Raw genomic sequence first — 24,180 nt, 5'->3', positions numbered from 1 at the left:
TTTTTTAAGGACTATTTTTTTACATTTTATGTAAATTATTCTACCTTAATCATTAGGGATGAACGGTATATCGTATCATTTCGGTGTTAATTTATTATTGACCCATATGGATAGATATATATTGGTTGATGTTGGATATTTAGTGTTCATTTCCAGATATTGTTTCATTTAGATTTGCATTTGCATCATTTAGATACTGCTGATCTTAAAATTAATATCTGTTATTAATGCTGTAAAGTATAATGGTGTAATGTCAAAATTTACTAGTAAATGATGGAGTTTTATTTTATTTATTTATTTTATTGATTTATTTATTTTTTAGATAATTTACTGTAAATCGGCCATTTATCTGTTATCAGCATGTGAATGTTACCCTATCATCGTGGGGGCGAGTTTTGCATTGCAAGTACTACTCAGGGGTGCGTTTCCGTACAACGACGTAACTCACTGATAAACCATCATAGTACGATGCATTGTTGTGGAAACTAACTAGCCAGTCACGACTGTTTCCCGAACACGGTCGCATATCCGTCGTTTGAACCACATTAGTTCAACAATTTAGGGCCATTGTTAATGACGTCACACGCATGTGATGGAGTAATAACTTCTGCTATTTAATTGATTCGAGATTTCTGAGATGCTGCTGTATTGAACATGGCACCTGATAACTGATTTACTATGTTTTGTTCCCTGTCATTTTGCTTTATTTGATGTTTGATTCCTCTTACGTCATACTCCGGGGTTCCCATAGGCATTTATGCACATGCGCACTCTTCAAAAACGGCGCTTATTGAGGACACGCTAAAATTTATCGATTAAAATTTATATATAATTAAATTGAGTTAGATATAGATATATATAGATATATACTGTATAGGTCGAGAGCTGTAGTTCCTACCACGTAAGTTTGCGACGCTGTTTGCGAATGTTCATTTGAACTATGGTTTTGGAAAACACTGAATCGTTGAACTATGTTGGTAACGACGGAACTTGCGACCATAGTTGGCTAACGATGCTTTTGGGAAACGCACCCCAGATTGTTAAAAATCCACCCAGTGTTTTTTTTTTTTAAATCCCTATTTTAAAATCCCCTTTCTCAAATCAGGCTGTTCTGAGATTCCTGTCAGAATTATGTAGTTCTGCACAGGTCCCTCCCACGATAGTTGATTGACAAGTCCGTCTTACCTGCCCTGAGTGAGCTGTCATCAGTCTGCCATTGTGTTGACTCCGGTGCAGGGGAAGACAAGAACGTCTCCGATTAAGCGATTGAGGGGTTTTGTTGTTGGATGTAATAATGAACATAGCTGTCGTAATTTACTCCTGGCATCTGAGCTGCTGAAGACGCAGAAGATTAACGTTACTTTCGTTTTGAAGGGAATGCGCCAATCCCCGATCTGCCTAAATGCGTCTATGTTCGCGCAAATCATTCGTGATCGAGCTTCATCTACACAAGAACTGAGTATAAGGTTTTTTATTAATCTTTGCAAATCACCTTTCCTAATATGTGCTAGTTAGCAAGTTTCGCGGCTAAAGTAAACAGTACTGCTCGTCACCCACAGAAGAGAGGGGCGGGGTGAGCAAAGCTCATTAGCATTTAAAGCAACATGGACTAGAATTGCTTGCTAAAAACAGAGCTCATTTTGACAGGGTAAAAAATAAATTTTAACCAAAGTATGTTATAGACTTTTCATTAAGACCCTAAAGAATCATATAATCTTATATCAAATGGGCATCCGATGACCCCTTTAAGAAAATGCTAAATTCTTGTTTAATATTGTATTTGAGTGTCTGATAAAATAAAATGTCTACTTATAGAAAATCTACTCATAAAATGTAAACATTAGAATCAATTATCCTTTTGTAAGAATTCAAAAGACTTATAAATAATTCAGAATGAGTTTTTTTGAAAATCTAAAAATGCAGAAAGTTTCCTGTGAGGGGTAGGTTTAGGGGGGTAGGGTTGGTGTAGGGCAATAGAAAATACGGTTTGTACAGTATAAAAACCATTACGCTTATGGAGAGTCCCCATAAACCATAAAAACAAACCTGTGTGTGTGTGTGTGTGTGATCATATTCTGGGGACAAATTTGTACCCAGAAGTGATCTAAACCTGACAAAAGCTCCTTTTGGGGATATTCGGGGATTTCCTCATTGGTAAAAACTAGTAGTCCACCAATACATTGCCAAGGCCGATACATTGGCCGATGTTTGCTATTTTTTAATTATCGGCATCGCCCAGTGAGTTTTTCTATTTGGATAATGTGTCGCAAGCAGGACTTTTATTTTGACAGCTCTAAGAAGATACGCACCAAGATTCCCAATACAAACAGACTTGCATTGGCTTTATATCGTCCATTGGCCAGCCTGCTCTCTAAGATATCGGCATCAGCACATCAAAAAATCTATATTGGTTGACCACTAATAAAACTATATAAAAATACTGTAAATAAGTGTTTTGAAACTGCTTGTTTTTCAATAGACATTTAACTTGGGTTTATCTTGAATAGTTTGCATTAATTAATTTTCTGTTAAGTGTTAGGGTTACAGTATTTCTAACTACCTGTACATAAAACAAAAGTCTATGTAATGTCCCCATTTAAATAGCTGAGTAAAAGTGTGTGTGTGTGCATAAGTGCGTGTCTGCTCTAGTTGCCACTCTGGGCATTTTTTGTTCTTCATGTTTGTCAGAGCTGTTTGTGCTGAGTAGATGGCTGCTCTCAGAGCAGTTCCTCCCTATTGGACGATATCCAGACTCTCTTCCTGCCCACAGCTTTACTGCATGGTCCCTCACTGTCCCTGAATGCACCCTCTGCCTACATGTCCTCCTCCTCCTCTCTTCTCTTTATGTCTCTCCTAATAAATCCTAATTGTTCTTGATATCGCACCCTCTCTCTGTTGAAATTGTTTGGAGATCAGGGTCTGGCTGTGGGTTCTTTTCAGCTCATGCCATGTGCTTCTGATTCCACAGAGCCATCGAGGCTGTTTGGCTGACGCTGGATTTGATTTGTGAGAGTAAGGTGGTATCTCTACCATAGAGGCGAGGACAGAATGAAATAGAAAGCAGGATCTTTTGATCATATTCTCAGAGGAAATCTGTGATTCTGGGTGTCCTTGCATTCTCAGTTTCCCCTTTCTTCATCTCTCACTGTGTTCACTGCAAAACATTTTTTGCCTTATTCTCTAAACAAGATACATCTACTTGATGCAAAACTATGTATTATTATTATAATTAATATATTAAGCCTTGGTTTCAGAGAATATATTAAGTTTATTGTTGTTATCCCATTAGCCAATTATTTGATTTTAATAATAACTAAATATTATTATATTTACATATATACAATAAATGTTTTGTTTTGAAAGAATATATATCTTGAGTTATGTTTATTTTTGGTATCCCAATGTCAAATTTTTTTTTTTTTTATTTTAACCATAATTATCTGAAGCATGTCTTAATATCTTCTATCTGTTTTGCTTCTCAAGTAAATATATCTTGTTTTAGGGATATTTTAGTGGAAAACAAGACCAAAATAATGATTAAGAAAATATTTTTTGCAGTGTGCTTTGAGGTTTACAGTTGAAAGAATGGTGAGCTATTTTCAAATGGATTATCCTCGGCATCTCGCAATCTCATGAGGATCAGTGCAATCTTGAACAGCAGCTCTCCTTTGCAACATAAAAGTCAAACTAGTGCAGATGTATTTTGCCCTTGCTTTTAGGAGTGTTTCATGCAAGATCCCCCATGCATGCAGGATTTGGAGAAATATTCCTGGTTCTGTGGCTTCAGCATCCATAAAGTCCTTAGAATAACACTACTACATTATTTTTGCTTCTTACATTCACTTTGAACCAAAAAAAACTTCCTGTTGCTCACTTTTTCCTCTGTTTGTGGCCCTTCACACTTTCGTATCTCAGAGAGTGGGTAATTTTAGATCCAGCGCAGTGCTGCATCATCCTCCCCTGTGTCATTTGGGTCTATGGAAACACTAGGGATCAGGTACTGAGGGGAAGATAAATAGAGCAGCACATCTGCAGAATACTTCAAGCAGGAGGCCCAGTGAACCATGCCGCTTTGTAATTATAATAAAAAATAAAAATGCTGGGTGATTTAGGACTGCCATGTGTGCTGGGTGGAGACTCAGCCTCCCATTAAAGACAGTGTGGCCCCCATATAGGCAGTCTAGTGGAGGGGTGCCAGCCAAAATGGAATGATAATGAGGACATTGGCTCGCTTCAGAGAATTGGAGTGTAATTGAGTTAATGAATGCATTCTGTTGCATCTCTGATTGAGCGCATGTCCCTTCGGCACTTCCTTTAAAGCGTTCTGACTGTTCTGTGTGTGTGTGTGTGTGTGTGTGTGTGTGTGTGTGTGTGTGTGTCGACAAGCTCACTTCCGCATTCTCCTCCGCCTGACATTGAGATAGTTCATTCAAGAATTAAAATGGTGATAATTAATCTCCTGTATGTCTCTCCCTTTTATGTCTTCACCGTCTGACTTGATTTAGTAACTATATAACTAGCTGGTTTATGACTGGGAATATCATGATTCAAAATGACAAAAATGCCATCAAAATAAACTAAAATTCCCCCAAAATTCAAGATGAGGAGGCAAAAACTGTGCCTACACAGTTTAACTAAATCTGTTATGACTGTTGCAATTAAACTGAAATGTGTGTTTATTGCGGCATTACAATTAGATTAGTTTGCAAAATCAGATTTTGTCGTACACATTTCTGCTTAAAAATGCAATGGCCAATCAGAGGATTTTGATTAATCACTGCTGAAAATGCCAGAGTTTTGTTTAGTGCACTTTCTCAGTCTCGCAAATTCTCTGTTTCAGTGATTTTTGAGAGAGAGCATAACTCGCGCAAGACTGGAGTCATGGGCCGCTTCAGTGATGGAGAATGTGTGAATGTGAAGTCTTGATTTTCTAATGTGTAAAAAGCAATAAATAAATGGTTCAATTCATAAATGGTTCTTGGCTTGTTTTGTCTGTGTATCATTAATCATTATTGCAATATTAAAAATAATAATAAGTTGCCCATACACAAGTACAAAATGCCCCTGGAAATCAGTCCTGCTCATGTGGCCTTTATTTCTTTATGTATTATTCCAGGTCTTCTGTAGCCATATAAAAGTGATTTTATAAGAAACAAACAACATTTGAAATATTAAATGGAACATTTTATTTGCAAATCTGCACGAATTTTGAAGTGCCCTATTTGAATATATGTAAACACAAATGAAATTTTAGAGCTATGAGTTTCAATGAATAACGAATTAAATTTTGGTCTGTTCCTCACACAAAGTAACTGTATAGTTTCAAAAGACATGAAATATAATGCACTGGTCTTCTTATGGACTTCTTTTGTGATTCATTTGTGTTTTTTTGTTATTTTGGGAGCTTGACAGTCTAATGTCTTTGGAATGACTTGAAGGTAAGTAAATGATGACAGAAATCAAATTTTTGGGTGAACTATCCCTTTAAGGCTTCATGGTTGCTCTTTTTTATGTCATTGGATCTTCTGCCACATAGTTTGCTTGAAGGCTTAGTTTAACTCAGTGTGTTTCTCCTACAGATCGGTCAGTGGCATTCAGAGCAGGGACTGTTTCAGCTCATGCCATGTGCTTCTGATTCCACAGAGCCATCGAGGCTGTTTGGCTGACGCTGGATTTGATTTGTGAGAGTAAGGTGGTATCTCTACCATAGAGGCGAGGACAGAATGAAATAGAAAGCAGGATCTTTTGATCATATTCTCAGAGGAAATCTGTGATTCTGGGTGTCCTTGCATTCTCAGTTTCCCCTTTCTTCATCTCTCACTGTGTTCACTGCAAAACATTTTTTGCCTTATTCTCTAAACAAGATACATCTACTTGATGCAAAACTATGTATTATTATTATAATTAATATATTAAGCCTTGGTTTCAGAGAATATATTAAGTTTATTGTTGTTATCCCATTAGCCAATTATTTGATTTTAATAATAACTAAATATTATTATATTTACATATATACAATAAATGTTTTGTTTTGAAAGAATATATATCTTGAGTTATGTTTATTTTTGGTATCCCAATGTCAAATTTTTTTTTTTTTTATTTTAACCATAATTATCTGAAGCATGTCTTAATATCTTCTATCTGTTTTGCTTCTCAAGTAAATATATCTTGTTTTAGGGATATTTTAGTGGAAAACAAGACCAAAATAATGATTAAGAAAATATTTTTTGCAGTGTGCTTTGAGGTTTACAGTTGAAAGCATGGTGAGCTATTTTCAAATGGATTATCCTCGGCATCTCGCAATCTCACGAGGATCAGTGCAATCTTGAACAGCAGCTCTCCTTTGCAACATAAAAGTCAAACTAGTGCAGATGTATTTTGCCCTTGCTTTTAGGAGTGTTTCATGCAAGATCCCCCATGCATGCAGGATTTGGAGAAATATTCCTGGTTCTGTGGCTTCAGCATCCATAAAGTCCTTAGAATAACACTACTACATTATTTTTGCTTCTTACATTCACTTTGAACCAAAAAAAACTTCCTGTTGCTCACTTTTTCCTCTGTTTGTGGCCCTTCACACTTTCGTATCTCAGAGAGTGGGTAATTTTAGATCCAGCGCAGTGCTGCATCATCCTCCCCTGTGTCATTTGGGTCTATGGAAACACTAGGGATCAGGTACTGAGGGGAAGATAAATAGAGCAGCACATCTGCAGAATACTTCAAGCAGGAGGCCCAGTGAACCATGCCGCTTTGTAATTATAATAAAAAATAAAAATGCTGGGTGATTTAGGACTGCCATGTGTGCTGGGTGGAGACTCAGCCTCCCATTAAAGACAGTGTGGCCCCCATATAGGCAGTCTAGTGGAGGGGTGCCAGCCAAAATGGAATGATAATGAGGACATTGGCTCGCTTCAGAGAATTGGAGTGTAATTGAGTTAATGAATGCATTCTGTTGCATCTCTGATTGAGCGCATGTCCCTTCGGCACTTCCTTTAAAGCGTTCTGACTGTTCTGTGTGTGTGTGTGTGTGTGTGTGTGTGTGTGTGTGTGTGTGTGTCGACAAGCTCACTTCCGCATTCTCCTCCGCCTGACATTGAGATAGTTCATTCAAGAATTAAAATGGTGATAATTAATCTCCTGTATGTCTCTCCCTTTTATGTCTTCACCGTCTGACTTGATTTAGTAACTATATAACTAGCTGGTTTATGACTGGGAATATCATGATTCAAAATGACAAAAATGCCATCAAAATAAACTAAAATTCCCCCAAAATTCAAGATGAGGAGGCAAAAACTGTGCCTACACAGTTTAACTAAATCTGTTATGACTGTTGCAATTAAACTGAAATGTGTGTTTATTGCGGCATTACAATTAGATTAGTTTGCAAAATCAGATTTTGTCGTACACATTTCTGCTTAAAAATGCAATGGCCAATCAGAGGATTTTGATTAATCACTGCTGAAAATGCCAGAGTTTTGTTTAGTGCACTTTCTCAGTCTCGCAAATTCTCTGTTTCAGTGATTTTTGAGAGAGAGCATAACTCGCGCAAGACTGGAGTCATGGGCCGCTTCAGTGATGGAGAATGTGTGAATGTGAAGTCTTGATTTTCTAATGTGTAAAAAGCAATAAATAAATGGTTCAATTCATAAATGGTTCTTGGCTTGTTTTGTCTGTGTATCATTAATCATTATTGCAATATTAAAAATAATAATAAGTTGCCCATACACAAGTACAAAATGCCCCTGGAAATCAGTCCTGCTCATGTGGCCTTTATTTCTTTATGTATTATTCCAGGTCTTCTGTAGCCATATAAAAGTGATTTTATAAGAAACAAACAACATTTGAAATATTAAATGGAACATTTTATTTGCAAATCTGCACGAATTTTGAAGTGCCCTATTTGAATATATGTAAACACAAATGAAATTTTAGAGCTATGAGTTTCAATGAATAACGAATTAAATTTTGGTCTGTTCCTCACACAAAGTAACTGTATAGTTTCAAAAGACATGAAATATAATGCACTGGTCTTCTTATGGACTTCTTTTGTGATTCATTTGTGTTTTTTTGTTATTTTGGGAGCTTGACAGTCTAATGTCTTTGGAATGACTTGAAGGTAAGTAAATGATGACAGAAATCAAATTTTTGGGTGAACTATCCCTTTAAGGCTTCATGGTTGCTCTTTTTTATGTCATTGGATCTTCTGCCACATAGTTTGCTTGAAGGCTTAGTTTAACTCAGTGTGTTTCTCCTACAGATCGGTCAGTGGCATTCAGAGCAGGGACTGTCCATGGAGAGGAAGCTTCCATCACTTAACGTGACAGACACACTATTCAACACCACTCTCACCATAACTACCATCCTGGTAAGTCCTATCTTCTGCTCTGGTCCAGGTTCCTCAGTAGAGGACACACCCTACCAATTTAGCCAAGAGATTTACACACACACCCTGGAAAGGATAAATGGTTGCTCCTTTTTGAAGGAGTCTCTCTTTAGCTTCCAGAAACTTTAGCTTCTGTCTATTCTCTGATCACCTCAGGGTTCAGCACGGATCTAAATAAAGGCTCTTCTCCTCTGAGATGAGTGGAAACTAACAAGTATGCGTGTGATAGCATTTCCTGGAGCAGCAACCACCAATTGAAGATGTAATCCGCTAGGCTGTTATCTAGAGGCAATTTTCTCATCTTCTCGTACACTGTATAGTGATGAGAAAAAAAGAGGTTCTCCGCAGCCTTAGGCCAGATGTCCCATATCTGGCTAGGTCATCTCTCACTAGAAAAGAGAGAGGAATAAAGAGACTGCGAATGAAGAGGGGCCGTGCAAGGTAAATGAAGTGCTCGAAAGCCCATAAATAACTGGTTTAAAGCAGCCTTGTTGAGGACAGATGGAGAAATCTTCTTTAGTTCAATTTACACCTGATGAAAGGTATGATAAGCATGAAGAACTGCTGAAAAGACAAGCACAGTCATGCAGTTTGAACTGCATGATGCATTTTATAAAAGCACTTACATTAATTATTTTGGTTAAACTTATTTTGAGTATTATTTTTGTAATTGCTTTGAGCTGTAAAGTTGTTCTCATTATTTTTATGTTTGTTTGGGATTTAGATGTTACGTTGCCAAGTAGTAAAATTGGCTTTAACATTACACAGAAACAGGTTAAGTGATTTTTTTTTCACAGTTAACATCATGTTGTGGCTATACTATTGAAACACTGAGTATTTTAATGTTTATAGATTGGAGCTATTCATGTCCGTTGGAAGTGCCTGTAAACCAGATTTTTTTCTTTTTTCTTTTTCTTTTTTTTTTAAGAAAAAGTTTATATCATGTGCAGAAGAAGCCGGAGCCTCAGAGAGAAGATTAATTTTTGTGGTAATCAGCATTATGCCACAAATGGCATCATCTGAGCTTAGTCACCATTAGGGGCAGTCATGGCCTAATGGTTAGAGAGTCAGACTTGTAACCTAAAGGTCCTTTCCTTTCCCTTTCCATTAAATCAAAATGGACAATTTATATTTATAATGGAAGCATTTCGGTGTTTGTTCTAAATTATTTATCCATGCACATCATTACAGTAAAACAGTAACTTCCCCTCCTCTCTCAGCGTCATCGATCCAATGATCCAGTCAATTCCTGATGGACAAAATCGAGCCCCACCCCAAAGTTTTTCTTATTCGAGAAGCTGTTTCACTTGGATATACGTCACAATTTAACTCGTTAAAGCTTGTTGAAAACCCTGGTGGGAACATCAGCACACCAGCTTCCAACACAACATACACTCTAAAAAATGCTGGGTTAAATATAACCCAGCGCTGGGTTAAAAAGGGACAAACCCAGCCATTGGGTTGTTTTAGCCCAACTATTGGGTTGTTTTGACCCAGCGGTTGGGGTCAAAACATCCCAACCGCTGGGTCAAAACAACCCAATAGCTGGGTTTGTCCCTTTTTAACCCAGCGCTGGGTTATATTTAACCCAGCATTTTTTAGAGTGTATGCTGGTGTTTTCAGCAGGTTTATGAAAAACTGCTGTGCAGTACTGTAAGTGAAATAGAGATGATTATGTCGGGGAGGTGTGTGTGTGTTTCACTAAAGGAAGGAGTGGAATACAGGTGGAGCGATTAGTTTCTCTCAGATCTTTTATTGTTAATGTGCTTGATGATGTTGCAGCTGGGAGAACTGGGGAGAAGTTTGCACTGTGTGTTTATTCCTCTTTAAAGATATACAAAGACTTTGGCTGCATTAAAGAGCCACCGAAGAGCAATTTCAGCTCTAGCATGGCCCATTCATCACAGGCTGATTGCAAAGTCTGCTTTATCTCGGTAAACGCAGCACAGTTGAAAACATGCTGCAGAACTCAGCACCTGTGGACCACTCCACCAGCGTTTTCATTACTGCTGTGAGCTTTTGTCATCGCAGGAGTTAAAGCACACACACAAACACACAGATTGAATTTTACCCTGTTGAAATGGGCTAGATCAAACATTTTTGTAAGGATAGACAGTATATTAGATCTGGTTTGGCTTGTAGTGGTAAAGCTGTCTAAACTGTACAAACTGTTCTGTGGGGTTTTGTAGTTGGTATTGATGCCTTTGGCATTGTATCATGCGCAGAAGGAGCCGGAGCTTTAGTGCTTCATTGAGAAAGCAAATAACTCATGTTTGTTTGTAACTTTTTTTTTTTACTCTGCTTTTCATAACTCACAGCCTTTGATTGAGAAAAAACTGTGTTACTCTGCCATTGATTGACTGGTTTGTGTGGCAATTGGCAGACTTGGTAAAGATATAATATCCAATTTAATATATGATACAATATTAACTCACTTTAACTCGTTATGTATTAGAGAACTTCTCAGAGTAATATTACTCCTTTAATACTCATTAATATTGCTGATTAATTTCTGAACTTAACTGCGAGGAATAATGTGTGCTTAAATGAGTCATTAAATATTTTATAAAGCTTTCTGAAGTCCTTATAATGTTTGTAGGATAATTACAAAACTGCCGTAATTTAGAAATACATTTCTATGCTGATTTCAGCCCTCTGATTTAAAAACTTTGTTTAAATGGGAGGATCTCCTTTAAGACTTGTAAATGTAAACGGACACTGCTATGATTGGCTGACATCTTTGCATATGAATAAGTATTACATGTACTCTTTTAAAAACTTTTACTATGTTTTTACCATCATAGCTGCTGGGATTAACTAATCGTGAAAAGTGATTATAACATTATATTTCAATCTACTCCTATTGCTTTGATTACAGATGTTCATTAGGCATTAGTATATTTTAACTGTTTTTATAGAAATATACTTTATATAAAACTATATATAACTTTATATTTATTTAGCACACTCTTTTTCGCAGAGAGAACTTCAGTGAGGGCATACTAAATGCTAACTTGTAGAAATTCATGTGTTACAATTGGCCACAGTCCCTTCGTAATCATTACTGGTGTGTAGTCGACCAGTGGGCAATGGGGCCGGAGGTGAATTCACAGTTGTACCACTGCTTTTCACATACCTCCCGCTGCACTCAACCAGGCACTATAAGAGCTTTTGGGTTTGCTCTGTTTGACACAGTTATTGCCGGATTTGCATAATTCCCTCAGTGAGTCAAATACTAAAACAACACAGACAGTGTGTGCAAATACAAGACACTGCTGTTTTATTTGTGTTTAATAATTTTTCAACTTTTGTGTGCTGTCATTTGATTCGGTTTGATATGTTTTCCCTTCAACAACTGCTTGCTTTCTCAGATAAAGCCGTTGTCAGGACCTTTTTTCTTTTCTAAGCTCAAATACATATTGTTTTGCCTTTGAAACTGGGTTCACATTCCGTTCACTCTATAAAATCGCCTTTCTGTGATGCTATCTGCAGTGTTTTTCAAAATGCCACATCATGCTTGAATGGAATCACTGAGAAAAGTCATGTGAGCCTTTACCGTCCCGAATTGTCTCTGAGAACCCATCTTAAAGAAAAAGCAAAGTATTATTAATCTGTATAGGTGCAATATCAGAAGACAATAATTTGACATGGATTGGATACTGTATTACTGCATCTTCTCAAAGAAAAGAGAGTCCTCACATTCAGCAGCTGAATTCACGCTCACTGCAATCAATGATGGCGATAAAGTGCTCTTTCTGAAAACATGGAGAAATACAACTGCAGAAGCAATTTCACGATGAAACCTCAGGCATGCCACCTTCAGTGGACAGACAACTTTATTGTGTACAAGAAGAGGCAGATAGCCTTTATTCACAGAGCAATTGGAAATGTTCATAAATATCAAATGTGAGGCACTATCTTCATGTAATGTTCTGCCTCTGTGACCAATTTCTGTCTCTCAGTCCGCTATCAGGCAGAGCTGGTTCTGTCTGGACTATCTTCAGTGCCATTCACCCCCTGTAAGCCATAAAAAATGGGAGGCATATATGAATCAAAGAGAGAGTAGGGGACCAGTCAGTTACCACTCCCTCATGTTTTTTGAGAACGTCTGAGAAATGCTAACACACAAATCCAATTTTTCCTCACCTTCTGAACAAAAAGCTTTGAGATTTGATCTGAAGTAAGATTGACATTAATGTGTTTGCTTTTCAAACGCACCAAACCGGACTGCCGCCATGCTATATTTGTAAAATTTATTTCATCAGCTGACAGCCTTCCAAGAAAACAAATAGAATCAAATCTGCTGCAGATCCCAGACTGCTGAGGAATGTTGCATTTGGCAGACTTGACACTCAAAGTGCCCTTAATCTCACTGTCTGCGCTATTAAAGGGAAAGTTTCTTTCTCTGATGTGACCCGCAGATTTTATGGAACCATTCATGCTCGGAAGAAAGGATTGCTTGGCCTGATAACAGCACTCACTCAGTTGATTGATGCCCGAGCTCCATTCCTGAGATTGATGGCGATACGCCAGGACCGCTCCTGTGTGTTCACAGTTAACCTCACTCCTCTTCCTCAATTGCTTCCTCCCTCTTTTCATAGGCTTTGCTAACAATAGATTATTATACGTAAATATGTGGTCGCTCTGTTTTGTGTCACTCAAGCATCAATTAGACTTGAAGCTAGCTGACAAAAGGAGTTGATTTATCAGTTTAATTTATTGATAATTTTTAGTTACTGTAACGTGATATGTAATTTCAAAGGTTAAGATGTTAGCTTGCTAACTGAAGGTTAACTGAAAACAATGAAAGCAGATATGTTTTATTTGATCATTTTTGGCTTTGGTGATGCTATGTTAAATGGTAAAGTTATATGTAATTTAAGTGACTCATCTAAGCTGTTAGCTTGCTAACGGCTGAAAACAATCTGGTTACATTTTTATAGCTTCTGTAATATTACTGGAAATGTAATCTAAAAGGATAAGGTAGGCTTAGCTGTAAAAAAAAATGCACAAAAGAAAAATGTTTAATGCAATTTTATAGCTTCTGAGGACTGGAAAACAAAGGAATGCTTGTTAACTTAAAACAAAGAATGGAAAATGTTTAATTTGACGTGATTGATGTAATTGACTGGTGCCAGAGCTCCATTTCTGATATTGCCCATACAGAAATGAACCATGGTTTTACTTCAAATAAAATAAAATAAAAACCATGGTTACCATAGTTAAACCATGGTAACCACAAATTTACCATGATTTTGCTGCACTAACCATAGTTTAACCGTGGTATTTGTAGTAAAACTGTGGTTACACAAATGGTAATCAATACGCAAAAAAAAAAAAACATGGTTACTACATTTTTACTATAATAAAACCATGGTTTAATTTTCGTAAGGATGATGGCAATAAATCCAGTGTGTGCACAGGTTACTTCCCTCCTCTTCCTCGATTTCTTTTCCTCTGTCTTTTCATAGATTCTGCTTATAATAGATAATTAAGTATGAATGTGTAATCATTCCCTTTTCTTTGACTTAATCATCAATCAGACCAGAGGCTAGTTGGCCATTACGGGCCACATGTAATGACCCGAAGCCGTTGATGACTTCTCTCTCCCAGTGCATAGACCTATTAATTGAATCCAGAAGGTTTGTTTATTAGCTATCTTTCTTTCTTTGAAACCATCCCTGAAATGCTACTCTTTAATAAGCCTAGTTGAGAGAAAGTGTCCAGCTGCAATACTTGAGTGCCTCCAGCAGGCTGTAAGCGATGAAAATTAGCATTTATATTGTGCTTTTCTGCATAACCACCGCAGCGGTGTCAGTGCGGGGCATTACGGTAACATGCATGGATGATTCAACAAATTAATGAACAAAATGGAAGGATTTGCATTTATAGAGTGTCAGACTCTGGGCCAAAGCGGTTCTTCTTTGTGCCATGGCAATGTGGGATTTCGCTGTTTGCTCCGACAGGTCCAAGGTGCGCACATCCATCTGCAAATACAGCGTGCAGCTTTTATGGACATACAAATGAGGTGAAAGGACAGTTACCGTGTTATTTGGATGCATATGAGCGGCTCGTATTAATAGGGTTCAGGTTTATTTGAAGTGTCGGAACATGTCCATTGATGTTCCCCCTCGTCTGACAGGCCGCAAGACCCAGCTGCTGCTATACTCAGGCCAGCTGGAGCGTGGACACTGGGCACATCAAAAATCAAGGATGCAGGACCAGACAAGCAGGTAAAAAAAAAAGAAGAAGAAAATGTTGCCATGGCGATGCGAAAGGCTGAAAAGTCTCCTCAGCTCTTCAGATTGCCGCTCAAAGCATCAAGTGGAGCAAGTCAGATTTACTGGTGAAAATGAAACACTCTTTTCAGTCAACCAGTATGCGCTAAACAAATCATAAGTACAACAGACCTATTTTAGTGTCTGTCTTACTGCAACACATCAGACAAAGTGATTTTTTTTTTTCAGTTATACAAAAAAACTTCTTATATGGCTGGTTTCATTCTGTAGTGTCTATTTATGTCCAATGTAGCAATGTTCTGTTCAATTTGTGCAAAGTGTTTGAAAATGGCAGTAAAAATATCCCAATGTATAACGGTGGGCACAGTGAGTGTTTATTGAAAGAATGCAGGATGAAATGTTTACGGAACCTTTATTTTGACCACAGATTGCCTAATAAATCTTTTTAGTCTTTGGGCAGCATGAGAAAACAAACCATAAATTAGGAACTTGGTCTTGTGGTGTGGGCTCACATTAGTCATTATGTGTCCAAACTGTTGCTAAGCTTTCATCCATGTATTTTTATGCAAACTTATATCACGTTAAAATATTGCTTTAAAACCACTGGATGGAAATGTCAAGATGTGCATAAAATCATAAAATGTGCATAAAATGTGTTAAACTGAGGCGGATCATTATTTTTATCCAGTACGAAGACATGCGTATAAACTACAATGGAAATACATTTACAGAATAAATTTCTTAAAGGGGTCCTATTATGCTTTTTCAGTTTTTCAACTTTAGTTAGTCTGTAATGTTGCTGTTTGAGCATAAAAAAGATATGCAAAGTTACAAAGCTCAAAGTCCACTTCAAAAGGAGATATTTTATTTAACAGAAATCACTTTTCCAAAACTACAGAAACTATTCAAGCCGTTCATGCCAGACTGGGGAGAGAGGTGTTGTAATAATGTCAAATATGTGAACAATAATGTGTTTTTCGAACAACCTAGTATGAGAACCTGGGGCCCGTTCTTCGTACGTCGCTAACTCAGTTAGCTGGATTTTTTTAATTATGATGTCATTACGTTGCTGTCTTGCCGCCAGCCAATCGCTGCACTGCTGATTGTGGTTTTGAGTATCGATACATAGCCCCTTTTAAACCAACCCATGAACGCGCAATTATCTCAGATAACTCAATCCAGCCATACTAATCATCAACAACAGGTGCGTTCAAAGAACCGAATTAGCCAGATCCTGATTAGCTCGATCATATCATCTTGGATGTGACGTTTCATCTCGGATGTAATAAGCGACGTACGAAGAACGGGCCCCTGTTCTAGTACACCCCCAAAACAAAATCAAGACTTTGTAAAAGAGCATAATAGGACCCCTTTAATGCGTAACAAAAACCTCATGTGGCTTTGCAAATCATTTAGTTGATAACTGGACTAACCAGTGGACAAATCTTATTGCACACCATCTTAAATGTTGGTTTAGTCATTCTGAAATGTCTAAACCAAAGTTTGGTATAATTACATCTCAGAACTGTCTCACACGATTGCGTTCCCAAACATCAGGCATCCGCCTCCAAACGCAAGATAACATGACAGCGTTTGTTATTGCGTTTCATCTGCACACTCTGAGGTGCAAGTAATTTCTTATGTAGGAAAAAAGAGCTCCAGTGTCTTCCCCAGTTGTATCAACTTCCATTATGATTTGATTTTAATTCGATTTTGTTCTCTTGAGCACATGGCATAGAAACGGTGCGATGTTCCAATTTTTCACATTTTAAATTCACAAGTTTAGATGGAAACACATCATGAAACAATGAAACAAACAATCATTTGTCACACAAATATAGAAGTGCTCCGAGAGTGTGTTGAGATGTGAGTGCCGACAGTAATGGCAATGATATCTTTACAGGAGAATCCATATGTAATGCTGAGAGCCAATCACCAGGAACTAGAAGGGAATGAGCGTTACGAAGGCTTCTGCGTGGACATGCTGAAGGAGTTGGCAGATATCCTGAAGTTCAAGTACCGCATTCGGCTTGTTGGGGACGGCGTGTATGGAGTGTCAGGCACCAATGGCACCTGGACAGGCATGGTGGGAGAGCTCATCAGCAGGGTGAGTGACGTCACAAGGGAATATGTTTTAGTTAAATTGGGACAGAATGGCATTCCGGTGTCATGTATTATCCCCCTTTCTTTGCCGCCTGGTCATTACTGGTATTGTGAATTCTTGCTATACGTTAGCTAGTAGACAAAGCTGTTAGCTTGCCAACTGAAGATACAAAGAAAGGAAAATGTTCAATGTGACCATTTTTAGCTTCTGGAATATAATGCGATGTGTAATTTAAAAGGCAAGTTAGGGGAAATTCTTTAATTTGATGTGATATGTAATTTAAAATGTGTGCATGTAATAATATGTTATGGGTAACTTGAAAAGCTAAAATAGGCTAAAATGTTAGCTTGCTAATCAACGGCTAATTGAAAAAGCTATAATCGTTTAAGCTGACAATTTTTAGCTTTAGTAATGTGAAATGTAATTTAAAATACACACACTACCGTTCAAAAGTTTGTGGTCTGTAATATATTTTAATGATTTTGAGTGATTTTGAATGATTTTAATGATATTTTAATGATTTAATGAACCTAGACTGCTTTTATTTAGTCAAAAACCCAGCAAAACAGTAATATTGTAAAATATTAATACAATTTAATATGAATGAATAAAATGAAAATTCTGTGATGGCAAAGCTGAATTTCCTTCAGAAATCATTCTAATGTGCTTATTTGGTGCTCAAGAACCATTTCTTATTATTATCAATGTTGAAAACAGTTGTGCTGCTTAATATTTTTGTGGAAACTATGATACTATTTTCAGGATTATTTTGTAAATAGAAAGTTGTCATTTCTAATCAGGCACTATATACACTATTCATAAAAAGTTGTTTCAGTCAGCAGAATGGCTTTGTTGAGGAAGGGGGATAAAACGTTATTGTTTTACAAACAGTTTGTTTGTCTAGTAGCTTGTCATATCTTACTTGGGGAAACAGAATAACTGCCAGATTTTATGCTTCCTCTACTCCAAAATTCCAGTTTAACCCCTAGTTATACTGGCTTCTAGAACAGCCATTCCCATGTATTATGAATTTCATTCAAAGCACACCACTTCTGCTGTTCAGGATAAGTAGCATGAAAAGATCTGCTTCCTCTTGTTTTAGCCTAGAATTATTCATTCTCAAATGCTCATTTCAATAATTCATTAAAGGAAGGAAGCCTTAAAGCTAGTCTAAAAGTTGTTTTACTTGCTTCCACACAGGTAATGCAGATTAACCAACAATATTCATGTTTATGCCTCCAACCCAGTTACAGGTTCCTTGTCCTAATGAATTTCAATTAGCCCATTTGATCCCATAACAGACACACACAAATGCGTTTCAAAAGATACGGTGAAGCGTGAAGAGTATTAGTCACATTCTGACAGCCACTAACATCCCGTTGATGAGATGGAAATCTTGCATGCCTCAAATTCTGTTTAGTTCCGAACACTTGCCCTTTTCAGCGGACATGTTATTTATTTCAAAACAGTTGCAGCAATATGGCGTGCTGCTGATTTATTCGTCCGTTTTTTGGCAGACACCGCAGGGAGCTAAGTAAATTTTTGGAAATTAACAAAAAGGCCACGGCAGGCAATATTCATATATTTCCAGAGGAAAGGGTCATAAACCAGAACATTTCTCCGCAGCCTATGTTCTCGCAAACAAAATCGGAGAGGCTTTGAGAAGTTATCCGTCTTAATTCCACAAGCTAATGGAGGGCAAAGCCATTAGTGAAATAAAGAAAGAAGTGCCTAATCTTATTATTGTCTCAATTTGTTCCCTCAAAGTATGCTCTATATAGCTGACCTTGAGAGTAGCCAATGAGTCTAATTGCATCCCACGCGCTATAGTGTCTGTAGACAGTAGAGGGGGTAATGAGGGGCAACTGAAGGAGGCGTCCTGACAGCCTCTCTATGCCTCTTGGATCCCATGAGGGACCTTTATCCTGTTATTTATTGCATAAAAACATGGGTGTAGATTTGCATATGAACAAAGACTACAGATATTTTCACAGTTGTGTTTGAATGTAACAAATATTGAATGAAGTACAAGCTAACATTTTGCCACGTCTGCTAATGGATGGTGACTTGAGAAAATTTACCAGCTATATTTTTTTTACTGGCCATAAAACTGTATGTGCATTATAATAAGAGTTATTATTATTATTATTATTGTCATTATTTTATATAACAATAGTACAATTACTATACAATATTTATATTTTTATTTGGGCTGAAAACCACAGGAATGCTTGAAATGCTTCTTTTTTTTGTTGACAAAAAAAAAACAATGTTATGTTTCACTATGATGCAGTGCATCAGATTATTTATTGTAGCGAATCAGCTCATGGGTCCTGACAGCCTCTCTATGCCTCTTGGATCCCATGAGGGACCTTTATCCTGTTATTTATTGCATAAAAACATGGGTGTAGATTTGCATATGAACAAAGACTACAGATATTTTCACAGTTGTGTTTGAATGTAACAAATATTGAATTAAGTACAAGCTAACATTTTGCCACGTCTGCTAATGGATGGTGACTTGAGAAAATTTACCAGCTATATTTTTTTTACTGGCCATAAAACTGTATGTGCATTATAATAAGAGTTATTATTATTATTATTATTGTCATTATTTTATATAACAATAGTACAATTACTATACAATATTTATATTTTTATTTGGGCTGAAAACCACAGGAATGCTTGAAATGCTTCTTTTTTTTGTTGACAAAAAAAAACAATGTTATGTTTCACTATGATGCAGTGCATCAGATTATTTATTGTAGCGAATCAGCGCATGGGGAAATATGAATAATTAATCATAACTAGTTATAATTAATTATAAATATTTAGATCCGCTGTAGATATTTAGCTGACCTCTCAGGGTCAACTGTCACATGCAGTGATTTTCCCTGCTTCGCATTCCTCTAGGCAATAAACCCAGTGATATCAGCGTTGGTTGCCATGGAACCAGAGGCCTGTTCTGCCCTCCTGCGGTGTTACGCATTTCGGGGGAAGGGTCCATAGTTCCTCATATGGCTTGTTAACTGAGGGGTGTTACAGAGTATTTGTTAAATATAGCTAACAAAATATATATTGTGTGTTTGATTGGTCCAGACGCTACATTATTTATTTGTTCAGTTTTTGTGTTTTTCTCATGCTTGCATTTGTAATATAACATTTTATTTCCCTTATTAAAGTATATTAACAGTTGGTACTGTATACGAGTGACTTTTTAACATTTAAAATAATTAATGATCAATTAATTTGTTTTTGATTTTTTTGTTTTGGTTTGTTTTGATTTTTGTTTTTTTTGTTTTGTTTCATTTTGTTTTTGGCCAGCATATCTATTTACATGCTGAATGCAATCTATAGCTCAAGAAAAATTAATCTTAAGATATTAATGGTCAAATCAAAGTTTAAAATTATGTTTAATTGATGTATTTTGATGGTTATGTGTTGATAAATGCGGTAGCAAATACAATACCAATATCTTTCTTCTATTAATATTAGAATTTATAATGTTTAATAATAATATAATACATTTTGCTGGTGGATGGGAATTTGCACAAAAGCAGCTCACTTTTGTCCTGAAATATGGACTCCTGATCCCAAAGGGGGTCTTGGTCATGCTTTCTAATGTTCTATAAACTCTTGTAAAACTAAAGGCAGTGCAATAGTACACAAAGGTAGCGAAGCAGCCGAGCTGTCAGGGTTTTCTCTAGCGGCAGATGAAGAATAAGCCTCAGAGGGAATTTGAAATGTCACACTGGGAACTTACATCAATGTATTATTCAGTAGAGATAGAGTTAACATTGCCGCCTTCTCTCATTTTTGGGGGCATCACTTTTTGATTGAGTCAAAGCTGAAGGGGAGGATGGAGCGCAGGAAGAATATCATACTGCATTATTTATTATTTAGAGTCTCTGTCTCATAATTTTCCTCTCTGTGCAGTCCAGTCATCAATATTAATACGTAACGAGATGTCAAATATTTGAGCTGCAGTTATTGTCCTTGTTTTTGTTATGGAGGACATCTGTTTGAGGGATTTCTGTTCAGCAGGGACCACGTAATTTCCTTGTTTGTGTGTCAGCGTGATGTTTTGTTGTGTGAAGTGAAGTGTGCATGAGTTGAAGAGCTGTGGGCCACAGTTGAACTATGGAGAGCACTTGAAGATTAGTGCATCTGCAAGCTGTTATTGTGGAAGCAATCTTCAGGGAACGTGCGAGAGTTCATCTTCCCGCACCACAGTCTCTTTTGATATGGTGAAGTACTGTACATGGCAAGATAACGACATAACTGGCTTTATAATCAGGTGAGCAGACTGTTGCAGGGCCATTAGTTAACTAAAACTAAAACCATTAAAAAACATTGTTACTTGAATTAAAATAAACTTTAATAAAATATTTAAATATTTTTTAATAAAATGTTTTTTTAAAAAGTATATTATTTTGGCTTACAATGACTAAAACCAAGATAAAAATTGATAAAAACTATATAGACAGAAAAAAAAAAACAATAACAAAAATACACACCAAAATTTCCAAAAAATTTAATTAAAACTAGGAACGTTTTGTCAAGACAAAATTTATGTTGGCTTGACAAAGCAGTTTGAAAATAAAAAAATATATATATATGAAAATAAACATAACTTATACTATAATGGTATCTTAATGATACTTCTCTTATCTTGAAATGTGCCTAAAGTTCCTAATTCGGCTCTCAGAGTTAACAAGCCTCTCCTGTCACTTTCAAGGGGTTCAGGTTAGAGGATAAAACATCACATTGTAACTGGTATCTGCTGTCCAGAGATTCTCTCTCATTTACAGCACAGCTCCAATATCCCATCATTCCTCCTGGAGAGGACAAAGAGCAGTGGAGGGTAAGAGTGTGTCCCGCAGGACCGTAAAATCCATTGCAGATGCACTTTTCGGTGTTGTTTGATTAGTGGGATCCAGCCGCAGCATCATGCTCGGCAGCACTGGATGCTGTGTCAAGTGATTTGTCGTGACAGTTTCTGTGTTCATGTTCCATCACACACACACACACACACAACAACAACTCAGCTTTGCCCTTCAGTATTCACCAAGATACAGGTATTTGGACTGGAAGCAGTTGTTTCCAGGTGTAAAATGACAGGTCATGGCAGCTTAAGGTGGTTAAGCTGGTTTGTTGCTGGTTTCAGATGGTCTACATGCTCAAATCAGCTTAACTAAGATGGACTACAGGGGTGTCATGATTTTGAGGGGGGTCCAGTGGAAATTTGTGCTTTTGGAGAGAAAAGAAACAAACACTTTTTACCTATTTCATTGGTGACAAGGCTAGGTAGATGATGACAGTTTTATTTTTCTGTGTTGTAATATTTATATTATAATTATAAAACTTTTTATTTTAGTTTTTATTTTACTTCATTTTAGTTTAAGTGTCAGTGATTTTGTTATGTGCTTTCATCATTATTATTTTTGGGTTTTTTTTACTTTAGTTACTTCAGTTTAAATTTTAGTCATTTTAACTTTAAGGTTTTCATCTAATATTTAAATTTAATTGTAATCATTTATATAAATACATTTTGAATTTTATAATTCCATTTGACAATAAGCATTGTTTTGTGTAATTTATATAATATTATAGTATTTATTAATATTTTGAATTAGCAATTGTTTTAATATTTTCTATTTTTCTTTTAGTTTTAGTCATTTTGTCTTTTTTAGCCTTATTTTTAGTAACTTTAATACTTCAACATTTAACTTTTTAAGTTTAAGTTTTTCATCTAATACTTATACTTTATTTTATTTAAGCTTTATTTTAATTCACAAAAACTATTTGTTTTACTTTTAGTTAACAATAACAACACTGTTGATAATTAAGTATAAATTCACTTAGCCTAAATAGCTGAGGGGCCAGTTGCCCCCTTTCTTGAACCAGCAAGAAACCATGTATAAACCACCTTAGTCTGGTTAGTCTGGCTCCATTTTTTTGTACCTTTTTATCCAGACCCGTACTAATGGCTGCTGTTATTGTGCATGTGTTTCAGAAGGCTGACCTGGCTGTGGCCGCCCTGACCATCACGGCTGAGAGGGAGAAGGTCATTGATTTCTCCAAACCCTTCATGACTCTGGGGATCAGCATCATGTACCGAGTGCACATAGTAAGTTCCTCCTCCACCCGCTGCAGCTCGAGACTCCCGAACCATTCCCAACCTTGCAGCATTAAAGATCAACAACCCTCAACAATCGGCAACCTCTAATGGCCGGAGAGAGAGTGCGTGGGAAATAAATAGAGAAATACTTTGGGGCAGAGAGATCTGAGCATCACCTTGCTCTAGCAGATGGTGTGCTGTGGTGTGAAAAGCTGATAAATGTAGTGCTTTCCTTCCCAATTTCAAATTCTCCTTATTGTGACTTGTATCTAATTCACACCTATAACACCCCGAGCTCTTGCACACAGCAACACTGAAAATCCAATAGCTCTTTTATTTTTAAAGGCCTGTGCGCCATTAATCAAAGCCCCTCCCCAAACCCAAGGTGACATGCTGGTCTCTCTGTTGGCTAAATGCCAGATTAAGCCACTCGGTGCAGCGTGTGCAAACATTAATGTGGTGTCCCGGTAGGGCATTTACACAAACACACACACTCACTTACACAAACACATCATCAGCCCCCCCACTCTGTTCGTGCTGTAATAGTTACTCCTGTGTGCGTCTTCATTGGTTGAGAGCAGTTGGGGTAATCAGTAACACCAGGTGTGCTGTTAACTGAGAAAGAGCACCTGTCTAGCAGATTTTTGAACTACGGCATGCAAACACAATATGGCTTTGAACCTAGCTTAAGGATGCACATTATTTTGTAGAACCGTAACTGCCATAGAATCCCCCCCCATTTGAAATGGCCAAATGCCCCCCCCCACCCAATATTTCATAATGATGCTGTCTGTAGTTAGGATGACAAAAAGTTGGCTGCTCTGCCTCAGCGGTCTTAACAGCACTTATTAGTGTCACAATGACTGAGACGTCCAATCAAATCAAAGAAGATGGATTGTTACTGTTCACAGAAGCCGAAGATGAATTCTAACACAACGCTTCAGATTTTAACATTTAGTGAAGATGTTAAGTGTGAGGTAAGATGTAAGTAGCTAAATATTTAATATCTGACAACTGTTAAACAACCAATAATATCCTGTGATGCAAATTATTGGACTTTTTTAACAAATGTTGCTGTTTTGAATTGAACATGGATTATATTGGACGTAATTCATAACTGAATGGGACACTGTTTTTTGTTGTTTTGTGTTTTCAAAAAATAATGCACACATTTACTCTTATTCATATTTTAAATTACAAACTTTAGTTCAAAATTGTTCAAACTGATTATAAAAAGTCTTGTTCTTTTACTGTTCTTCCTTCTTTTTCTTTATTCCCTTAAATCTAAAAATGTAAGAAAATTGAAAAACAAAAAGCCCCCCCCCCCCCCACCCCC

General features: G+C 36.9%; 1 protein-coding gene across 1 annotated transcript in view; it reads left to right on the top strand.

Moving 5' to 3' along the window:
- Positions 1 to 24,180, top strand: part of grik4 (glutamate receptor, ionotropic, kainate 4) — a 178,974-nt gene that overhangs the window by 138,476 nt on the left and 16,318 nt on the right. The window contains exons 9-11 of the mRNA XM_016488825.1: positions 8,255 to 8,362; positions 16,523 to 16,726; positions 22,740 to 22,853. Coding sequence (XP_016344311.1) covers positions 8,255 to 8,362; positions 16,523 to 16,726; positions 22,740 to 22,853 — 426 coding nt within the window. The remainder of the gene's footprint in view (positions 1 to 8,254; positions 8,363 to 16,522; positions 16,727 to 22,739; positions 22,854 to 24,180) is intronic.

Source organism: Sinocyclocheilus anshuiensis, unplaced genomic scaffold, assembly GCF_001515605.1.
Source record: "Sinocyclocheilus anshuiensis isolate Anshui unplaced genomic scaffold, SAMN03320099.WGS_v1.1 scaffold1455, whole genome shotgun sequence".
Lineage (NCBI taxonomy): Eukaryota > Metazoa > Chordata > Actinopteri > Cypriniformes > Cyprinidae > Sinocyclocheilus > Sinocyclocheilus anshuiensis.
Note: the sequence above shows the minus strand (reverse complement) of the source record. Positions and strands in the feature narration are given on the sequence as shown.